The 16,224-nt window shown below is 39.8% G+C and overlaps 1 protein-coding gene across 20 annotated transcripts in view; it reads right to left on the bottom strand.

Moving 5' to 3' along the window:
* Positions 1–246: 246 nt before the first annotated feature.
* PROX1 (prospero homeobox 1) overlaps positions 247–16,224 on the bottom strand; it is a 119,792-nt gene continuing 103,814 nt past the window's right edge. For all 20 annotated transcript variants that reach the window (XM_086927877.1, XM_086927895.1, XM_086927878.1 and 17 more), the window contains one exon: positions 247–6,590. In XM_086927877.1, the coding sequence (XP_086784003.1) occupies positions 6,405–6,590 (186 nt within the window). In that variant the 3' untranslated portion in view covers positions 247–6,404. The remainder of the gene's footprint in view (positions 6,591–16,224) is intronic.

The following is a 16,224-nucleotide window of genomic DNA, read 5'->3' as shown; positions in this document are numbered from 1 at the left end:
TGTAGTAACTTGTGCAGTATGCTATTTAAAAAAAGTACAATGTTGTTATAAAGTTGCGTGCATTAGCAATTGAAATGTTAACATCATTCATGCAGATGTATTATTTGACTGTAGGCCAAAGCTATGTCAATAAAAACATAAGAATGTAAATTTCTACTGTCCTAATAGGAAAGAAGGTGAATTTCTTATATTAATGCATCACATATTCTTTACCGCACAAGGAGAAATAACTCCAAACAATGGCAATGAGCTTGCAATTTATATTTTATTTTGCACAAGCTTGCATATATACTGCACATACATTCAGTTTAGAGAAGATGGAAGGCACACAAGGCAATTGAACTACTGAATTCTTTAAGTGGTACAAAGCAAACAGGTAAAAGTCTGGAGAATATACAAAAGCATAAAACACACAAAAATAAAATTCCCTCCCCCCCAAAAACAAATGTTTTAATTTTGTAGCTGCCGAGCTGAAAATTTATCAAGGATTTGAAAGCAATTATCTACTGCACCATTTCCCTTAAAGAGACAAGGAATCTTGTTGTTTAGTCATATGATCAATTAATATTACAGTACATCTTCGGTAATACAGTGTCGTACACCTTTTCAAATAAATTATGATAAATTAAACCAATAAATTATGCAAAGTCCTTAGAACTTGACAACAACAAAATATCCACAGTTGAAATTGCCTCTAGCTACAATAGAAATCAAAATGTACTTTATCAATTCATTTATTAAACTATTTTCAAATTAAAGGTTTTTTTTTTACAAAAGAGCATAATATGCTATTTACAACATATTGCTAAACAATGTAAAGGCAGTTTTTTCATGGTTTGTATTTATTTACATGAATGATAGCTAAGATAATACTGAGGTAAATCCTAACCTTTGACTCTTCTTCAGTGTTCAAACTGGAAATTATGTATTCAAACTACAAATACTTTTTGGGACAAATAAGTTCAGGTTACTTTACTGTAAAGATTTAAGTTAGATCAACAAAATTTAGAAGTGCTTCGTGTGCAAACATGTACATTTAGTTTTAATAAACAGAGACTGGCTTTGATGTGAAATTAGAAACGCTACTTTGAAAATTGTGTCTCCTCTATGTAATCTAATATAAATACTTTTTTCAGAAGTTGCAAAGGTTAACTAGCAGTTTTTATCCTAGCATCAGAAATGAACATTCCAGCTTGAATTTCAACATATAATTTACAACAGAAAATAAAAATTGCATTTTCTTAAACAAAACATGTAAGTGCAATACAGTAACTGCTTACTCAGAAGACAGTTGAATTCTTTAAGGGGAGCCTTTTGAAAACAATGCATAACAGAGTTTACAAATACATACTTGTAACAAAAAGGGCAACATGTTTCATTTGTAATACTAACTACTATCTCACTGTATATCATACACAAGGCAAATTATTTTTGCATTGACTATTCATGTACAAATTTTACTTTTCGCAGTTTTTAAACCATGATCTACATTACAAATTTTGCAATGTTGCTGGTGAGAATCCTATTTTAAATTCAAAATGCTCCACCATTTTCCCTACTTAATATTTACTTGTAACCATAATAAAACATTTCACTGTATAGTACTGCATATACACATAATAAAGTCTGACCTTTTACAGAAATTATATCACTTTACCTTTGATGAAAATCTGTTATTTCTTAAAAAATGTGAAAGTTGACTTTCAATACCAATATACACTAAGTAGAGTATTTTTTTTATAAATTGAACGTTTTGTACTTTTTTTGTTTTTTAAAATCTTCCTCCTTATTCACTTACATCAACGCATATTATTTACATTGCTTTATAAAAGTTCCCCTCAATTGCAGATATTTACCCTCTATCTGGTACAGTAACACAAAAAAATCTGCAAACTTATACACTTTAATTAAATAATACTCATAGGCACAAAGCAAACCTCAGGAATACATAGGTGACACTTTTTCAACTAGATACAACACCCTAACATCTTCCACATCTTTACCATGACTGTGAAACATTCGCATTACACAACCATAGATACAGAAATAATTATGCTTTTAATTGCAATTAGAACATTCTGCTCACAAAACATGTCTAAAATAGGATTTGAATCTAGATAGGAAAGTGTAGCATTTGCACTTCAGACTTGTATTTACATATCCAAATATTATGTATGTATATGTACATAATAAATGTATGTCACGTTGTATGAACTATTGCTTCTATACTACACTCCTTTTAGGCTAAGAGATCACAATATATTCACCACAGTTGTTACAAAAAATTGGCTTCTACAAGAGATTTCAAAACTTGAATGTTGCTTAAACAATTGAGGAAAAAATAATCTGCTTTATCAAATGGTTCTAGAAACTCTTTTCTTCAAAAACGTACAGTATTCTCATGCTTGGTTTTAAGAAAGACACAAAATATGCATAGCTATCAACATTATGTTAAACAGCCAGAAATCAAAACCTAGTGCTTATTGCAACAGTAGAAAATGAATATAATGTTCAAAACATGAAATGGTAAGCCACAGAAGGCACAAAGACTTTTGTACTTGTGGGAAATACTGGTAATTTGAAGGAAGTTGATCCTTCCGCTGGTGCATTTAGGGTCTAGGCACAGACTTCAACATCAGGTGCAAACATAAATCTGAGTTAATAGAGGATGGCAATGTGGCATTTCCTCATGGATTTCACCTTTATTCCCATGTAAACTTTTCTTTTTGCTGTGAAAAGATACTCATCTGCCCACTAAGTAGCAACAGCTTATTGAAAATTGTAGCAATAGCATTACTAAAAAGAAAGATCTTTCTTACAATTTAGCATATGTAATCTTATATTCAGAAATATATTGGGAGGCACAAAGGCAATATGGCTATAATGCATTTTATTTTAATACTCAATTATTACAAATGTGTTGCCAGATTGAGTAGGTGCAATAGTTCCTATATGATGAAAATCTTAGTTTTGAAAATTACTATATTTCAATTTTTTTTAATTATTGGGTGTTCTAACTGTAATATCTTGTAGACCGGTATGTGCAGTTTTAGTCATGAAGGTGCTAAAACATATGAGGAAATGTAGGTCTTTATCACTTATCAAGGCATATGGATTGATAATCTTTCAGTCTACAAATAAGTTCTGACTTTGTGTATAAGGTGGATATGAGGTTTTCTCCAGTGTCTGACGTATTGCCAGTTTAAATCTAGCCATATTAATAAAAATATTTGAAAAGATGCACATATATTTGATTAACAGTAACTAGAACTGTGGGTAAATTCACTGTTACGTTTTCCACTGTGTTTATCTGTATATAAGTACACAAAAATGTGGGTAAACAAAGATAGATACACCCTTTTTAATTTATCTCTCTGGTATCTCTCTTTAACTAGGGAATATCAATTTTAAAACTGCTAAATACATGCAAAACTAGAGACATTTCAACACATTTTTTGTTTGTTTTGTTCCTACTCCGTAGTTGTTGCCAGTGCTTAAGGGTGATGACATAGGATCATAGGATTGTGCTATTTAATCTAACATCAGCAGGCTTATAAACCTTCATGCTGGCAATTTATTGGACACATTTTCTTCCATCAGCAGTATTTGTAAATTAAGTGTAACTGTAGTGGTTATCGAAAAGCCAAGACAGAGATAGCTGGAGAGTCCTAATTGTGGCCAATACCCCAACATGGGTAGTAGGCAAAAGTAAGTAAGCAAGTGAAGTGGGTATTTACCTGGCAATCTAGGTAGCCATGTGGATAAATGTAGTCTCCAAAATTAAAACCGTTCCTTTACGAAAGGAGCACTGTCATACAGGATGAATATAATGTCACTAACCAAAATGTGTCTTCTTGCAGTGACTCCTTCCTCAACACAGTTTATTTCTTAAACTATTATAAATGTACTTCTGAACAAAGAGGAGCAGAATATGATTTTTTTATGTAGTGCAGAGGGAAAGTTAGATAAGGCATGAAACAAATAATTTGTAATAAGGGCAGAATAGGAAACTCAATCAACGTGTTCTCTGTGGTCTAGCAAGACTTAACAATGGTGGAAAGGAGGAGAGCAATCACTGGGTATGTGCCTTAGGTCTCACAGTGACTCTGTTATTTAATCTGTTATTTAGCCAATTGAATATAAGGAATCTACCTCACTTTACTTGCACACTCATGACACAATAGCTACTTTTGTGAAGAAAAGACATTATAAATTTGTAGTCAGAAGTACTGAAATCAGTATTATCTATTTACTAATAGAAAAATAACAGCCAAGTCAATACAAAACGTTGAATAGTGCTGAAAACAGTTGAATACGCAAAAGATAAAGAAGGATGGTTGGAATTACATGCCCCAGGATTAATGAATTATGTCACTGAGGAATGTTTACAATTTACGTATATGACAAATGAAGATCTACTGAAGCGAGCACACGAAAATGGCAGTTCCTTCTTGTATTGCGCAAGATTAGTCATCAACAGCTTTTAGTTGTATCCTACAGATTCATACTTGAAAGGAAACATATTTTAACTAGAATAAGTTTTGTTTGAGAGGAGAAATGCTTAGCACTCTGATTACATATCTGGATTTGCCACTTGGTAAAAGTGTCATTTGGTGTTCCTCGCTTGCCAAGTAAAAAAGACATTATGAAGTTTTGTCATTTCAGAGGAATGTTTCTTTATTGTTGCTTCTTGTAGTAGTTCTTCATACTTACATCTGGGACAAACAAGCTTCAATTTAGACCATGATTTTTTGTTGTAGGTTTCGTTAGTTATTGAAGACGAAATACTAGTAACATACTGCTGCCCACGCACTGCATTGACCCTCCAATGAGCAACCAGGTCTATCGCTCCTAAAGTCAAGGAAAGTGTGGCATTGTCTATTCCCTCCCATTCAGTGAATGGCGGCATAGCTTCCTTACCATGTTTTACTGATGGCAATAATCCACACTCAGCCTGCCTTCATAACAAGCTCCTTGTGATTGCATGGTGAAACATACATCGCCAACCATGGAGTGGCATAGTACTTTTAAGGTAATTCATTTCTGACTTTGCCATATATAGCTATCCATTTAACCCTGCACACCTGCATACCTCTTCATTTATATAAAGCTGATATTTGCTGTATGATGCTCCCAGATGAACTAAATGCATTTTACTGATAGAACCATCTTTTTGAAAACCACCAAGCACACACCAAGGCACGAAGTGGTCAGCTAGTGTGCCAATGTCTAATCTCTAGCAATACATCACCTCACAAATCACAACATTCCTCATCACTTCCCTGCTGCTAAGGTTCTCATGGCTTGTCTCAGGGCTCCTTGCATTGTGATATCATAGTCCTCAACAACTACACTAAAACGTGCTCCATCCACCCAGTAACCGTACGTGCTTCTATGCTGCATCCCCAAATGTACAAAGGCTTCTGTGCAACATCCATCTTCGGTCCCAGGAAGCTGCAGGATGTAGCAGTGCTGCATACTTCCACATTAACTGGACCCTATGTGATGGAAATTCTCCCACCAACCTATTCCTATAATGTTACAAGCTCCTATCTATACACTGCGCACACTAAATGGGAGGGTTTTTCCTGACACACAGGGTACATTAAGTTTGCTTTAACAACAGGATAGAAAGATGGCCACAAAATGGTGAACCCTGCATGAAAGACTTTTTTAACAGTAAATGCCCTCCTGTACGTGCTAGGCTGATTTATTTCATTTTATAATTAATCTAGAATATTTGTGAAACATCTGCGTGAAACATGGTTTAGTCTCAGACTGTAAAGCATCAGTTATAAGCTATTATTTCACCAACAATCATGGAGAAAAACAATTCTAACCAGGAAAAGTGTTAAGTTCAGGAATCAATGATTTAGTGTCCTCGTGAGTGCTTAAAATGTACATGTTGCACGTTCAGTACACAAAACAGGATCTGGGATATTTGCCGAAGAGATCCAGCCTGTTGAAAGCGCTATGTTCAGACATTTGGCAGTATCAGTGCACTGTGCAATTTACGACCTTCAGTTTTGTGCTATGACTTTTCTTACATGATGAAAAGGCTACTTTTCAACGAGCAATGTTTGATAAACACACCTTTTTTTACACTTAATGCCCTGACTTGCTGAAACAGGATCAAAATCGTGTCCCTGAAAATTACCCTATCCAGAGTCCACATATTAAGGGTCTTGGGTAAAAAGCAGAGAGCATAAGCGACATAATTAGCCCCTTCAACCTGACACAATAAAATAAATAAATAGAATCCATAAGGAATTACATATTCATATACATAGACATATGTATGTAAATATAGCAATTATATACACATATATGAAATTACTAAGGAGACACATAATTTGGGCATCCGTGCTGGGGTGCTGCTACGCTCGGTTGGCGCCGTGGGCTCGCTACTCGTGGAGCAGTTCTTGCAGGCAGTTTGGGGATTTGAAAATCTCAGGGACTTCACTGTCCAGTTTACAAATGACCTTGTAGATGGCCTTCTTCCAGGAGGGATCAACATCTTTGCCGGCAATAATGGCATTGAAAAACTCTCGTAACGTGATCTGCGCCACTTCCAGGAATCTCTCCGGGACCTGCCGACACAAGGAGACAATGGCATTAATGAAGTTTTCAGTTTCAGGCCTCCGCTTCTTCAAAGGAGAACAACGCTCATTCTTGTTGGCAAGAAGGGGCTTAGCGTACATGACACCTGCGCGTTCTAAAAATGGCTGCCTCTATTCTCTTCTGGAGAGCAGTTATTTATAGGGCCAGAGCGCAACAGTGTCAAAGTATGTGCCTGGTGTGTTTGCAAGGTCTCTCAGTCTGCCTCAGCAATCTCTAGGTCTGCTCGGTACATTGTGGTGGAAGCAGACAATGCAAATAGCACAGGAGCAAGGATTTGCAGCAGGCTGGATTTCACAAGAAACATGGTGTATCTGAAGAACGTTGCCTATGTAACTGGGTGCAGAAGCAGGCATAGAAGGAGCAACTCAGATTATATTCTAAACCAGCTTTGCAGCACCTCCTCTTTGAATTTAGAACAGGAAATGTATGTTCCATTCTTAACAATAATCATCTGGACAGTCTCATAGTATGTGAACAACCATCCCACAGAAGTGTCACTCTTTGAAGTCACAGCCTCCTCACCCTCCCAGTGTGTGGAGTGCTATGTGGAAAGGTTCACTCATATGACTTTATTAAGGCTTTTAATGTAGGCAAGGCAAAGAGGGTGTCGAATTCTATTCTCCAGGTATATGTGAAGACAGGTGTTACGGATACCTTTCCTTCCCATGCCTGCCGTAGTAACTTGAAGAGAGAGGCTCAGGGGCTGCTCATTCAGTAGAGAAAAACATGGCTGCGATACCTGCCTCACTGTGCCCACACTGAAGGCCCGGTTCACAAAAGTAGCTTACACTTTTGAGTAACTTACACATTTGAGTAGGTTTATTACTTATTGGCTATTCCCAAAATCTGATTGCAAGTTACATGTTTGGAGTAATTTTACAATAGGATTTTGTGACTAGCTAAAAAGTAGTAAACTTACTCAAAAGTGTAAAGCCCCCTGGCCCTTAAGTTGCTGGCAACATTTAAGTTAAACTTTAATAGTGAATTTACCCTCATATTTTGCAACTAGCCAAAAAGTAACAATCCTTACTCTTCGTGCCCAGACACTGTGGCGCATGAACTAGTAAAAGATTAGCTTCAAAGTTGTTCATAGTACCATCGAGATATAAAAAATAGTCATGACACGTTAATATTTTCGGTACAAAAGGGGGTGGTGATGGACGGAGCATCTGAATCAAACAAACACTCACACCCAGTCAAAAGATCTGGGTTTAATCCATCACCGTTCTTTAGCCCACCCTGCCACCCCAGTTCAGAAATGGCCAAATGCAAATCAGTCTGACCCTGTGCCTCATGGGAACAGTTCAGCCCGAACTGCCAAGCCATGTCTTCCCTGGACCGGAAACAAGCTTCCGAGGACCGGTTTCTGGCATTCCAGCCGTCTTCAGCCCGGCTTGCTTGAATCCAGTGGCAAAGTGAGCAAGGGACTCACGTCTGAGCATACCCTGCCACACTTATGGCGGCCAAAAGCGGTACAAAGGGGGTGGTGATGGACGGAGCATCTGAATCAATCAAACACTCACACCCAGTCAAAAGATCTGAGTTTAATCCATCACCGTTCTTTAGCCCACTCTGCCACCCCAGTTCAGACATGGCCATATGCAAATCAGTCTGACCCTGTGCCTCATGGGAACAGTCCAGCCCGAACTGCCAAGTGTGGGCTAAAGAACGGTGATGGATTAAACCAGATCCTTTTGACTGGGTGTGAGTGTTTGATTGGTTCAGATGCTCCGTCCATTACCACCCCCTTTTGTTCCACGTTAATATTTTCAGCACAATTGTGCAAATTTTGCTAAACCTCTCGGTATGCTTCTGTCTTCTATACACTGCCTGGTGAAACGCGTCAACACATTTGGTACTACCTCCGAATAATAGCATCCAATGCTCATCAGTGTCTAGTTATGTGTTCAAATGGGGCTCTTGAAGAACAGTATTTCATCATCTCGCACAAAGTAGCATTTATCCAGTTGCAACTGGGATCTGCAACAGAATTTGCTTTACAGTCACAGGCTTCGCAGCACACATGAATTAGGTATAAGAGTTCATGCTACTTTAGATGGCACTACTTCACAAAGATCTAGCCATGCACTTTGGTAAAGAGACACCAGATTAGATTTAGGGCGCAGAATCTAAGAAGAGAGGCTACTACTAAAAACAAGCACTGATAAAGCCAGGTTTTGACTTCCTATAATGGAAACCGTCAGAGGCACATAACAAACAAGGACACTTAAAGCTTACATTCATGAACACACTCAAATACAACTACTGTTATACCAAGCAAAAGCTATATAAGCAATCATCCACAGAAAAAGACACAGAGAGACCCATGTGCAGAGACCGACAAACAGTTGCACACAAAAACCAGTAGACAGAAAGCCATGTCTGCCATGCTGACAAACCAATGGATATATTCATTCTTGACTGGGGGAGAATGTTTGAATCATTCAGCATTCCGTCCATCATTTGTTGCAGTTACACTTTTCGTCCTAACTGGGATGGGTATGCCCAGGCGTGGGTCCCTTGCTCACTTAGCCAGTGGATTCAAGCTAGCCTGGCTGATGAAGGGTGACATACCCCGAAACAGGTCCCAGGATGCTAGTTTCCAGTCCAGGGAGGACCTGGCTTGGCAGTTCGGTCTGGGCTGTTCCCATGAGGCACAGGGTCAAGACTGATTTGCATATGACTGGGTCCAAACTGGAGTGGCACAGTGGGCAAAAGAATAATGGATTTAACCCAGATCTCTTGACTGGGGAGAATGTTTGAATTATTCAGCATTCCGTCCATCATTTGTTGTAGTTATATTGGGACACATGCGCACTGGTCAAAAGACACCGAGGAATTTGAGTGTATGGACCAGAACTTAACCTCAAGCAGCATCGGGAATCCACACTTATACAAAACTCTGTGCAATTTCAAGTATCCACACTTATACACAACACTGCCCAGTATCAGACACCCATACTTATTCACAACCCTGTGCACCATCTGGCATCAGCACTTATACAGAGCCCGGTGTTATATTAGGCATCAGCACTTATAAAAAGCCCTGTTCAACATCAGGCACCATCACTTATTCAGAACCCTAAGCAGCATTAGGACTTACACAGAACCATGTTCAGCAACCATGTGCATGCCATCCATCACACGTACACAGAGCTCTGTGCTGCATTAGATCATCACCACTTATACAGAGGAGCATACGGTAGTGTGCACCACGACAGTACATAGAGATGGGAAGTAAGAAACCTCAGGGTAATGTTTATTGGGGAGCATGAAGTCCAATGAGAGCTACGATAGCGACACGGGTCACGTAGTATAACATTTTTTGCGTTATAAAAGCAGAACCACTAGTGTTAAAATGAAACAAAATGCAGGAATGGATTTGCTTCCCATGTCTGAAATGGAAGAACTGAAGAACATTTCAGAGGGAAACATTGCATTTTTTCACCCTTTCTTTGTTGTGCATTTGAGGGTTTATTTTGAGAAGCAGGCCGCTCCTTACGAGTAGATTTTATATTTAAAATGACCTACTATTTACCCAAACTGGTAGTCAGACCCTGCAACATAGGCACCAGACTCATTTAGAGCAAAGATATGTTTTTGTTTTCTTTGCAACCAACAATAAGCTTTTCAGTTCTTCTCTTTCCCACCAGGCTAAGGGTGAAGAGATCGTTTACAGTGTAAGCGATAAATAATAGGACTTGTGACATTTGGGCCAGCGTGGCTGCATGAAATACGTCGATGAAATTTTCAACTGCCATCCTAAGAGCAAGAGGTGGCACTTTATAGTGTAGACCACGGTAAATCTACATTTCAAAATAAAGAATTAGATATTTCCATTAGTGAAAAAACTTCCAATTATTCACTTTTTATCCATCTATAACTTAGAGTCCTATATGGCCCTCAAAATAATCTGCTCCTGCTTTCAACTGCTTAGTAGGGGCAAATAAAGGATTGGAGAGCCATACATAACACATCCTGACCTTCCTGCCCTAAATGTTTTTTTTTTAAAAGCCCACCAGGCACACCTTCCCGCTCCTCGGTGCCTCCCCTCCCCTCCCCTGCCCGAAGCTGTGCTCTCTGCTGTCCATCAGAGCAGAGAGCCAGTTCTGCTCTATCAGGCTCTCAAACAGCTCTGTCAGGGTAGCCTGCATTTCCTTTATGACTTAGCACCCACTGTTGCTATGTCATAGCAATTATTAACGAAATTTAGAATTGGGGATTCATGATGGTGGTGCCCAATCAGATGCATATATTGCATATAGCTCTGAATGTTTATGTCGATGATGCTGGCATTCTGCATATATCGTCTAAAATGATTTTCTGCGTTTGCTAGGATGATTGTATATGGATGTAATTTCATCTTGTATTACTTTTTATGTGTGTTTCTTTTACGGCTTTGGCCAAATAAAGATTGATTTGATTCTATATTGCATTATAGATGGGTAACAGTCAATTACTGGAATGTTTCCCCTCTGGATTCTGACTCACATCAAATAAACAATAAGACTGAATCTCGAGTTGTCAATAATGGTGAAAAGCATCTGCGTAATTTACTTTTAACAATCTATAATTTGTTATGTTGTGTATGGCTTCCAAAATCATTGGCCTCTGCTTTCAACTGCTATTAAGTGGCAGAGAAGTAATAGGAGGGGGAGTGGACATACATAACATGGCCTCTCCTCCATGACTCAAATGTAAAAAAAAAAAAAAATACCTTACTTGCAGTCCTTAACCAACATCAACCACATTCTGTACCTCCCTTCCCTCTCCTGCAGCTATGCTTCCTGTGTTCAGTCAAAGCAGACAATAAGCATTGCATAAACAGGCTCTAAGAGAGCCCTGTCAACCTAGGCTGGGAGGCCTTTGTGACATAGCAACAGTGGGTAACGGGTTTTGTTATCGAATGAGGGCACGTCTTAGCAGTGATTTATCAGAGAGGCTTCTTATGGAAGTCATGCACAGTAATACAAAAAGCACTTGCTCTGGGTGTTGACGGAATGACTGGTTCTAGTCTTATATTGCTGGGAGTGTCATACAAGCATATGGTTGGTGTTCTGACTGCATGGATGAGCCTCTACCGGCATAAATGAAATCTGTAAACTGTGTTGTTTATTCCTGAAAATGAGGTGTGTCAGCTAAATCCCTGGGCATCACCAGAGACACAAACCTGTCAATGAAAGAACACATCAAAAATACAGCCAAAGGTGCACTCTACACACTAAAACACCCCAAGAAAATCAAACAGTTTATTCAACCTGAAGATCTTAAGACAGTAGTACAATCCCTAGTCCTCTCAAAACTTGACTACAGCAATGCCACCCTGACAGGAACTCCCAAAAGCCACCTTCAGCCCCTAAGTACTTTCCTCAATGCGGCTGTCAGACTCGTCACAGGACCAAGCGGTTTGAACACATCTCCCCAGCTTTCAAAAGACTCACCTGGCTCCCCATTGAAGGAAGGTGCATCTACAAGACAGCATGTATCAGCCATAAATCCTTACATACTAAACAAAACAAATATCTTGAATCAAAACTATTGCTAGAAGGAAATGGCCGCGCTCTGAAAAGTTTCAACTTGCTTCTTGTCACACCTACTAGACTTAAAACAAATCATCAGAGGCACTCTCCTTCTCTAGAAATGCCCTCAATATTTGGAACTCTCTCCCTTAGGCCCTGAGCTGCGACCCCTCCTTTTCTTGCTTCAAACGGGACCTCAAATCTCTATTAATCAACAACTACTTCAACTAGAACATGTGATGACTTACGTCTCCCAAAGTCTTGGTCAATTCCTGCTGAGGAAGTCCACTGACAGTTTGACTACGCTGATGCAAAGCCTATCCCTTTCCCCAGTACCCAATAGCTTGATTGATAAATATTACTGTATTCTTATTGTGTTTACTTTAATGTTCTGTTGTCCTATATTTTTCTACATGATTGTCTGTGATTCCCACCTGACCCTTGTCATGTACTTGTGAAAACGTATTCTCTAAACATGTAAAGCGCTCTGATACCGTTGGGTCTAGCCAGTGCTATATAAACTCAAAAATAAATAAATAGATCTTGTTGCTGTCATCTGTAAGTAGAACACCAAGCAAGTTCTTTTGGGAACTGGAGGTGCCCAGGTGAACAAAGTCATGTCGATTGTAAAACCAGCGGGAGAACCAGGGAAGAATATTGCTATTGAATCCCATTTGAGACTGCAGGGTGCTAATGAGGGTTGGATGGTTGAGTGTGTCGAAGGCAGCTGACAGAAACAGCTAAATCGGGAGGCAGGGGTCATCTTTATCTGTGGTCAAGAGGGCTTCATTTTACCTAGGAATTTCCTATCATGCTTTGTCCAAAGAGGCATTAGAGCAAAATAAAAAAACACTTATCTATGTAAATAGGGAAACACCTTGTGAAATATGTCCACTCTCTGTCAACGGGATGCTGCATTGTCTTTGGCCAGGCTGCGTTGTCTGTGCGGCAGAAATGACTCGTCTCCTCCTCCTCCTCTTCCCAGTTGCTTTACCTTCAAGGATGATTTGTTTTATTAAACCGACTGTCCCCAGCCTCTGCAGTACATAATAAAAGCCTGACATAGCAGCCTGCCTGCCTTCTGTGTCCTGCAGATCCTCATCATAGGTGTCAGGACATACCAAGGTTAGCGGTCACTGGAACCGCACTCGCTGGCCCAGCCTTGCCAAGTGCGCTTGGCAGATGAACGAATGTCACGGCAAATATATGGGGAATCGCAAAGGTTAAGGGAACTGCAGACTTTCCTCTTTTCTGGACACCGCGCATGTAGATTTCTATCATTCTCAAAAATATACATTGTTTCATCAACGACTTGTCACCTACTCTTCGGGATCCTCATTACAGCCTCCAGAGATACTGATAGTGGCACTCTTTTTAAGCACCAGGCCTTTGCTTGGACATAGTGCCTAAAATGGCCGACATGTTATCTGTTTTTTGCACACCAAGGGCGCTCTGTGAGAACTGTCAGGTTTTCTTCATCGCGAAGGCCAAGATTTGCGACTATATCCTCGAGTGGTGCTAACGTAGCAAATTGTTTCCTTACAGAGCGTCTGAGGTCTTTTGTTTGTGTTTGCTACTATAAAAGGGCAACACAATGCCGACTATAAGAAGAAGACAATGTCAAGGAGAAAAGGGTATTGGTATTTTGGACACTCTTGACTGCTCGCCTTGGAGAGAGAGTTATTCTTGTCACAAACCCTTTTGTCTGCATCTGCTGACTGCTTGCCTGTAGCCAGCAGCATACTTTAACTGTTTTGTCACCTCCTAACATCACATGCATCAGCTGTTGTGCTTTTGTTACGGGTATTGTCGAACTAATCCTCTGTGACTGTTATACATTGCAGTAAATAACACAGAAACTGCTTCTCAGACAATTCGCCATGAATATTTCAGAAGGCTCTTTACAACTCTGATTCACAAAATAATTTAAAAAAAGAATAAGACACTCAAACAACGCCCAGGTGCCTTAAAGCTAACTAGGCGCCCGGTTCATCTTATTAGATAAATTAAATTATTCCTCTCTACAATTTTATCCCAAAGAAAAGTGCATCGCTTTGAAAAACTCTGGCGATTTTACAATGCACCTGCCAGTTTATGGCTGTGAAATATTGCTTCTGCAATTGCAGGATATGATAAGAAAAAGCTGCCAGCGATATATTTACCCTCCGTGAATCCCTTGAATAAGGACGACAATAAAAGACACAATGCATCTTTCAATGTGCATTACAGCATCTGGGAAAAAGTCATCTTGCTCCTATGCGGTTTGCTAGACTTTGCAAGATGTATTGACAATAACGCTGAATTTTGCAAAGCTTTGCTGATTTTTCCCCCGAATGCACAGAAAGCCCAGGTAAAAAAAGATCTCCTTGGAAAGGAGACAGGCAGTTCAAGTACTTTACCGAGCATTCATTCACCCTTGTGTGCGCGTGAGCCCTCTAAACAAACTGCCCTATCCCCGCTGTTTGTTAAGTAAATATTGATCAAGGAGACACGGACCTGACAGCAGCGGCACAAGCCGGGGACTTGCACTGCAGACAGAGTGGACTTAAAAGGATAAACTCAGATGTTTTAGTAGCTGCGCGCTGAGATTAGCAGATAAAGTGACAAGAACGTACGCCGCGTCCCGCGCCCCCTCCTCCCCCCAAGACTCTCCTGTTTCTATGTATAGGTCTGAAATCAAACATTACCCGGCCTTCACTGCGCCTCGGCCACTCACCGCGGAACACGCCGCCTGAGATAACAAGCACTGGCAAAGCAAACAGGCCTGGCTTTTTGTTTGGGGAAGTGGTGGGCAATAGGTGGGCTACGCCTACTTTGTGAGCGTTATCCTCAGTAGCTGTCCTAGAAATGAACGCCATGGGCTACGGACTGCATGAGTAGAGGTTAACTGTACCCTCGGAGACGAGCCTTAAATCAGAAGATGACGTTTGCATAGCAGGAAGTGAACTTAAAAGGCATACATAGTCCAATGTAGCACTGTATGTAGGTTCTGTCAAAGGGCCAACATGTTTAGGAAAGCCTTTGTGCTGACATGTTAAGTCCAACAACATGTTACTATCACAGCAAAGTAAAGTAAATGCAGAAGCAAGGGAGATGACTGTGACTTTATAACAGGAAACAGCACTTGGGACCTCCTAAATCAGTGATGAAAATGATGTCATGTCAGCAAATGCATCAAGAAATACGTAGGACAAAAGCTACCAGAACAATGGTGATATAGTATTACCACACTCTGTATAGTTCCCACAAGCAATGGGTGCTCACTCTTAGGGCCAATCGTCAAAGAGTCTCCAAAATGTATAAGATTCAAGACAAAGAGAGAAGTACACTTGTATATGAGTCAAAAAATGAAACATTCTCCTGCGGGAAAGGTACCCGGAAGAAAGTAAAGAAGCAGAGTTACATCAATGTTACAACAAAGGAAATAGGCATCACAAAGGGTATGCTCTTTCCGGAAAATGTATCTTTTATTTCTTTTCTTTCATTAAAAGCTGGGACAAGGACACAGCCAAGGCGGTTCGTACCTAAACATAGAGACTTCTTCATGGCAGAAATTTCAGAAAGCTGCTGTGGAGCCTAAGTGATCAACTTTGGGGGTGACTAGACACTTCCCTGTGTTTCCCAAAAACGTATCCCTCTTGCTCTGTACTATATTCAAAAACAGTCCAGTGGTATAAAATGAGTGCATGGTCCATGCACAGGTAAAGTGGCCTTGGGATGAGTCATCCTACTTAGGCATGAGTGACACTTGAGGAGGAACTGAAGTGTTTGAATCTGCCATGCGCAAACTTTATGGGAGGAAGATGGATGAGCACATCAAAATGCATAACCTTTTGCAGGGCCCAGTAGTTGAATGAAATTGCAACATGTTTGTTTTTTTAACAAAGATGGTCATTTCTTTAAGATACTGAATTGCCCTTGGTTTTCGGTCTACATAAATATCTACTAGCAGCCCTGTTTCTTGCGTAAGGGAAAGAGCATATTGTAATGTATGTCTATTACATGGGTAATGAACCTCTGACTGCAGAGTAGTTGGCGCTTTAGTTCCAATCATTAAAGGTACGTGCTAAGAAACCTCATTCTG

The sequence above is a fragment of the Lissotriton vulgaris genome, chromosome 6, assembly GCF_964263255.1.
Source record: "Lissotriton vulgaris chromosome 6, aLisVul1.2, whole genome shotgun sequence".
Classification (NCBI taxonomy): domain Eukaryota; kingdom Metazoa; phylum Chordata; class Amphibia; order Caudata; family Salamandridae; genus Lissotriton; species Lissotriton vulgaris.
The sequence above is the reverse complement of the archived record's forward strand: the minus strand, read 5'-3'. Positions and strand labels throughout refer to the sequence as shown.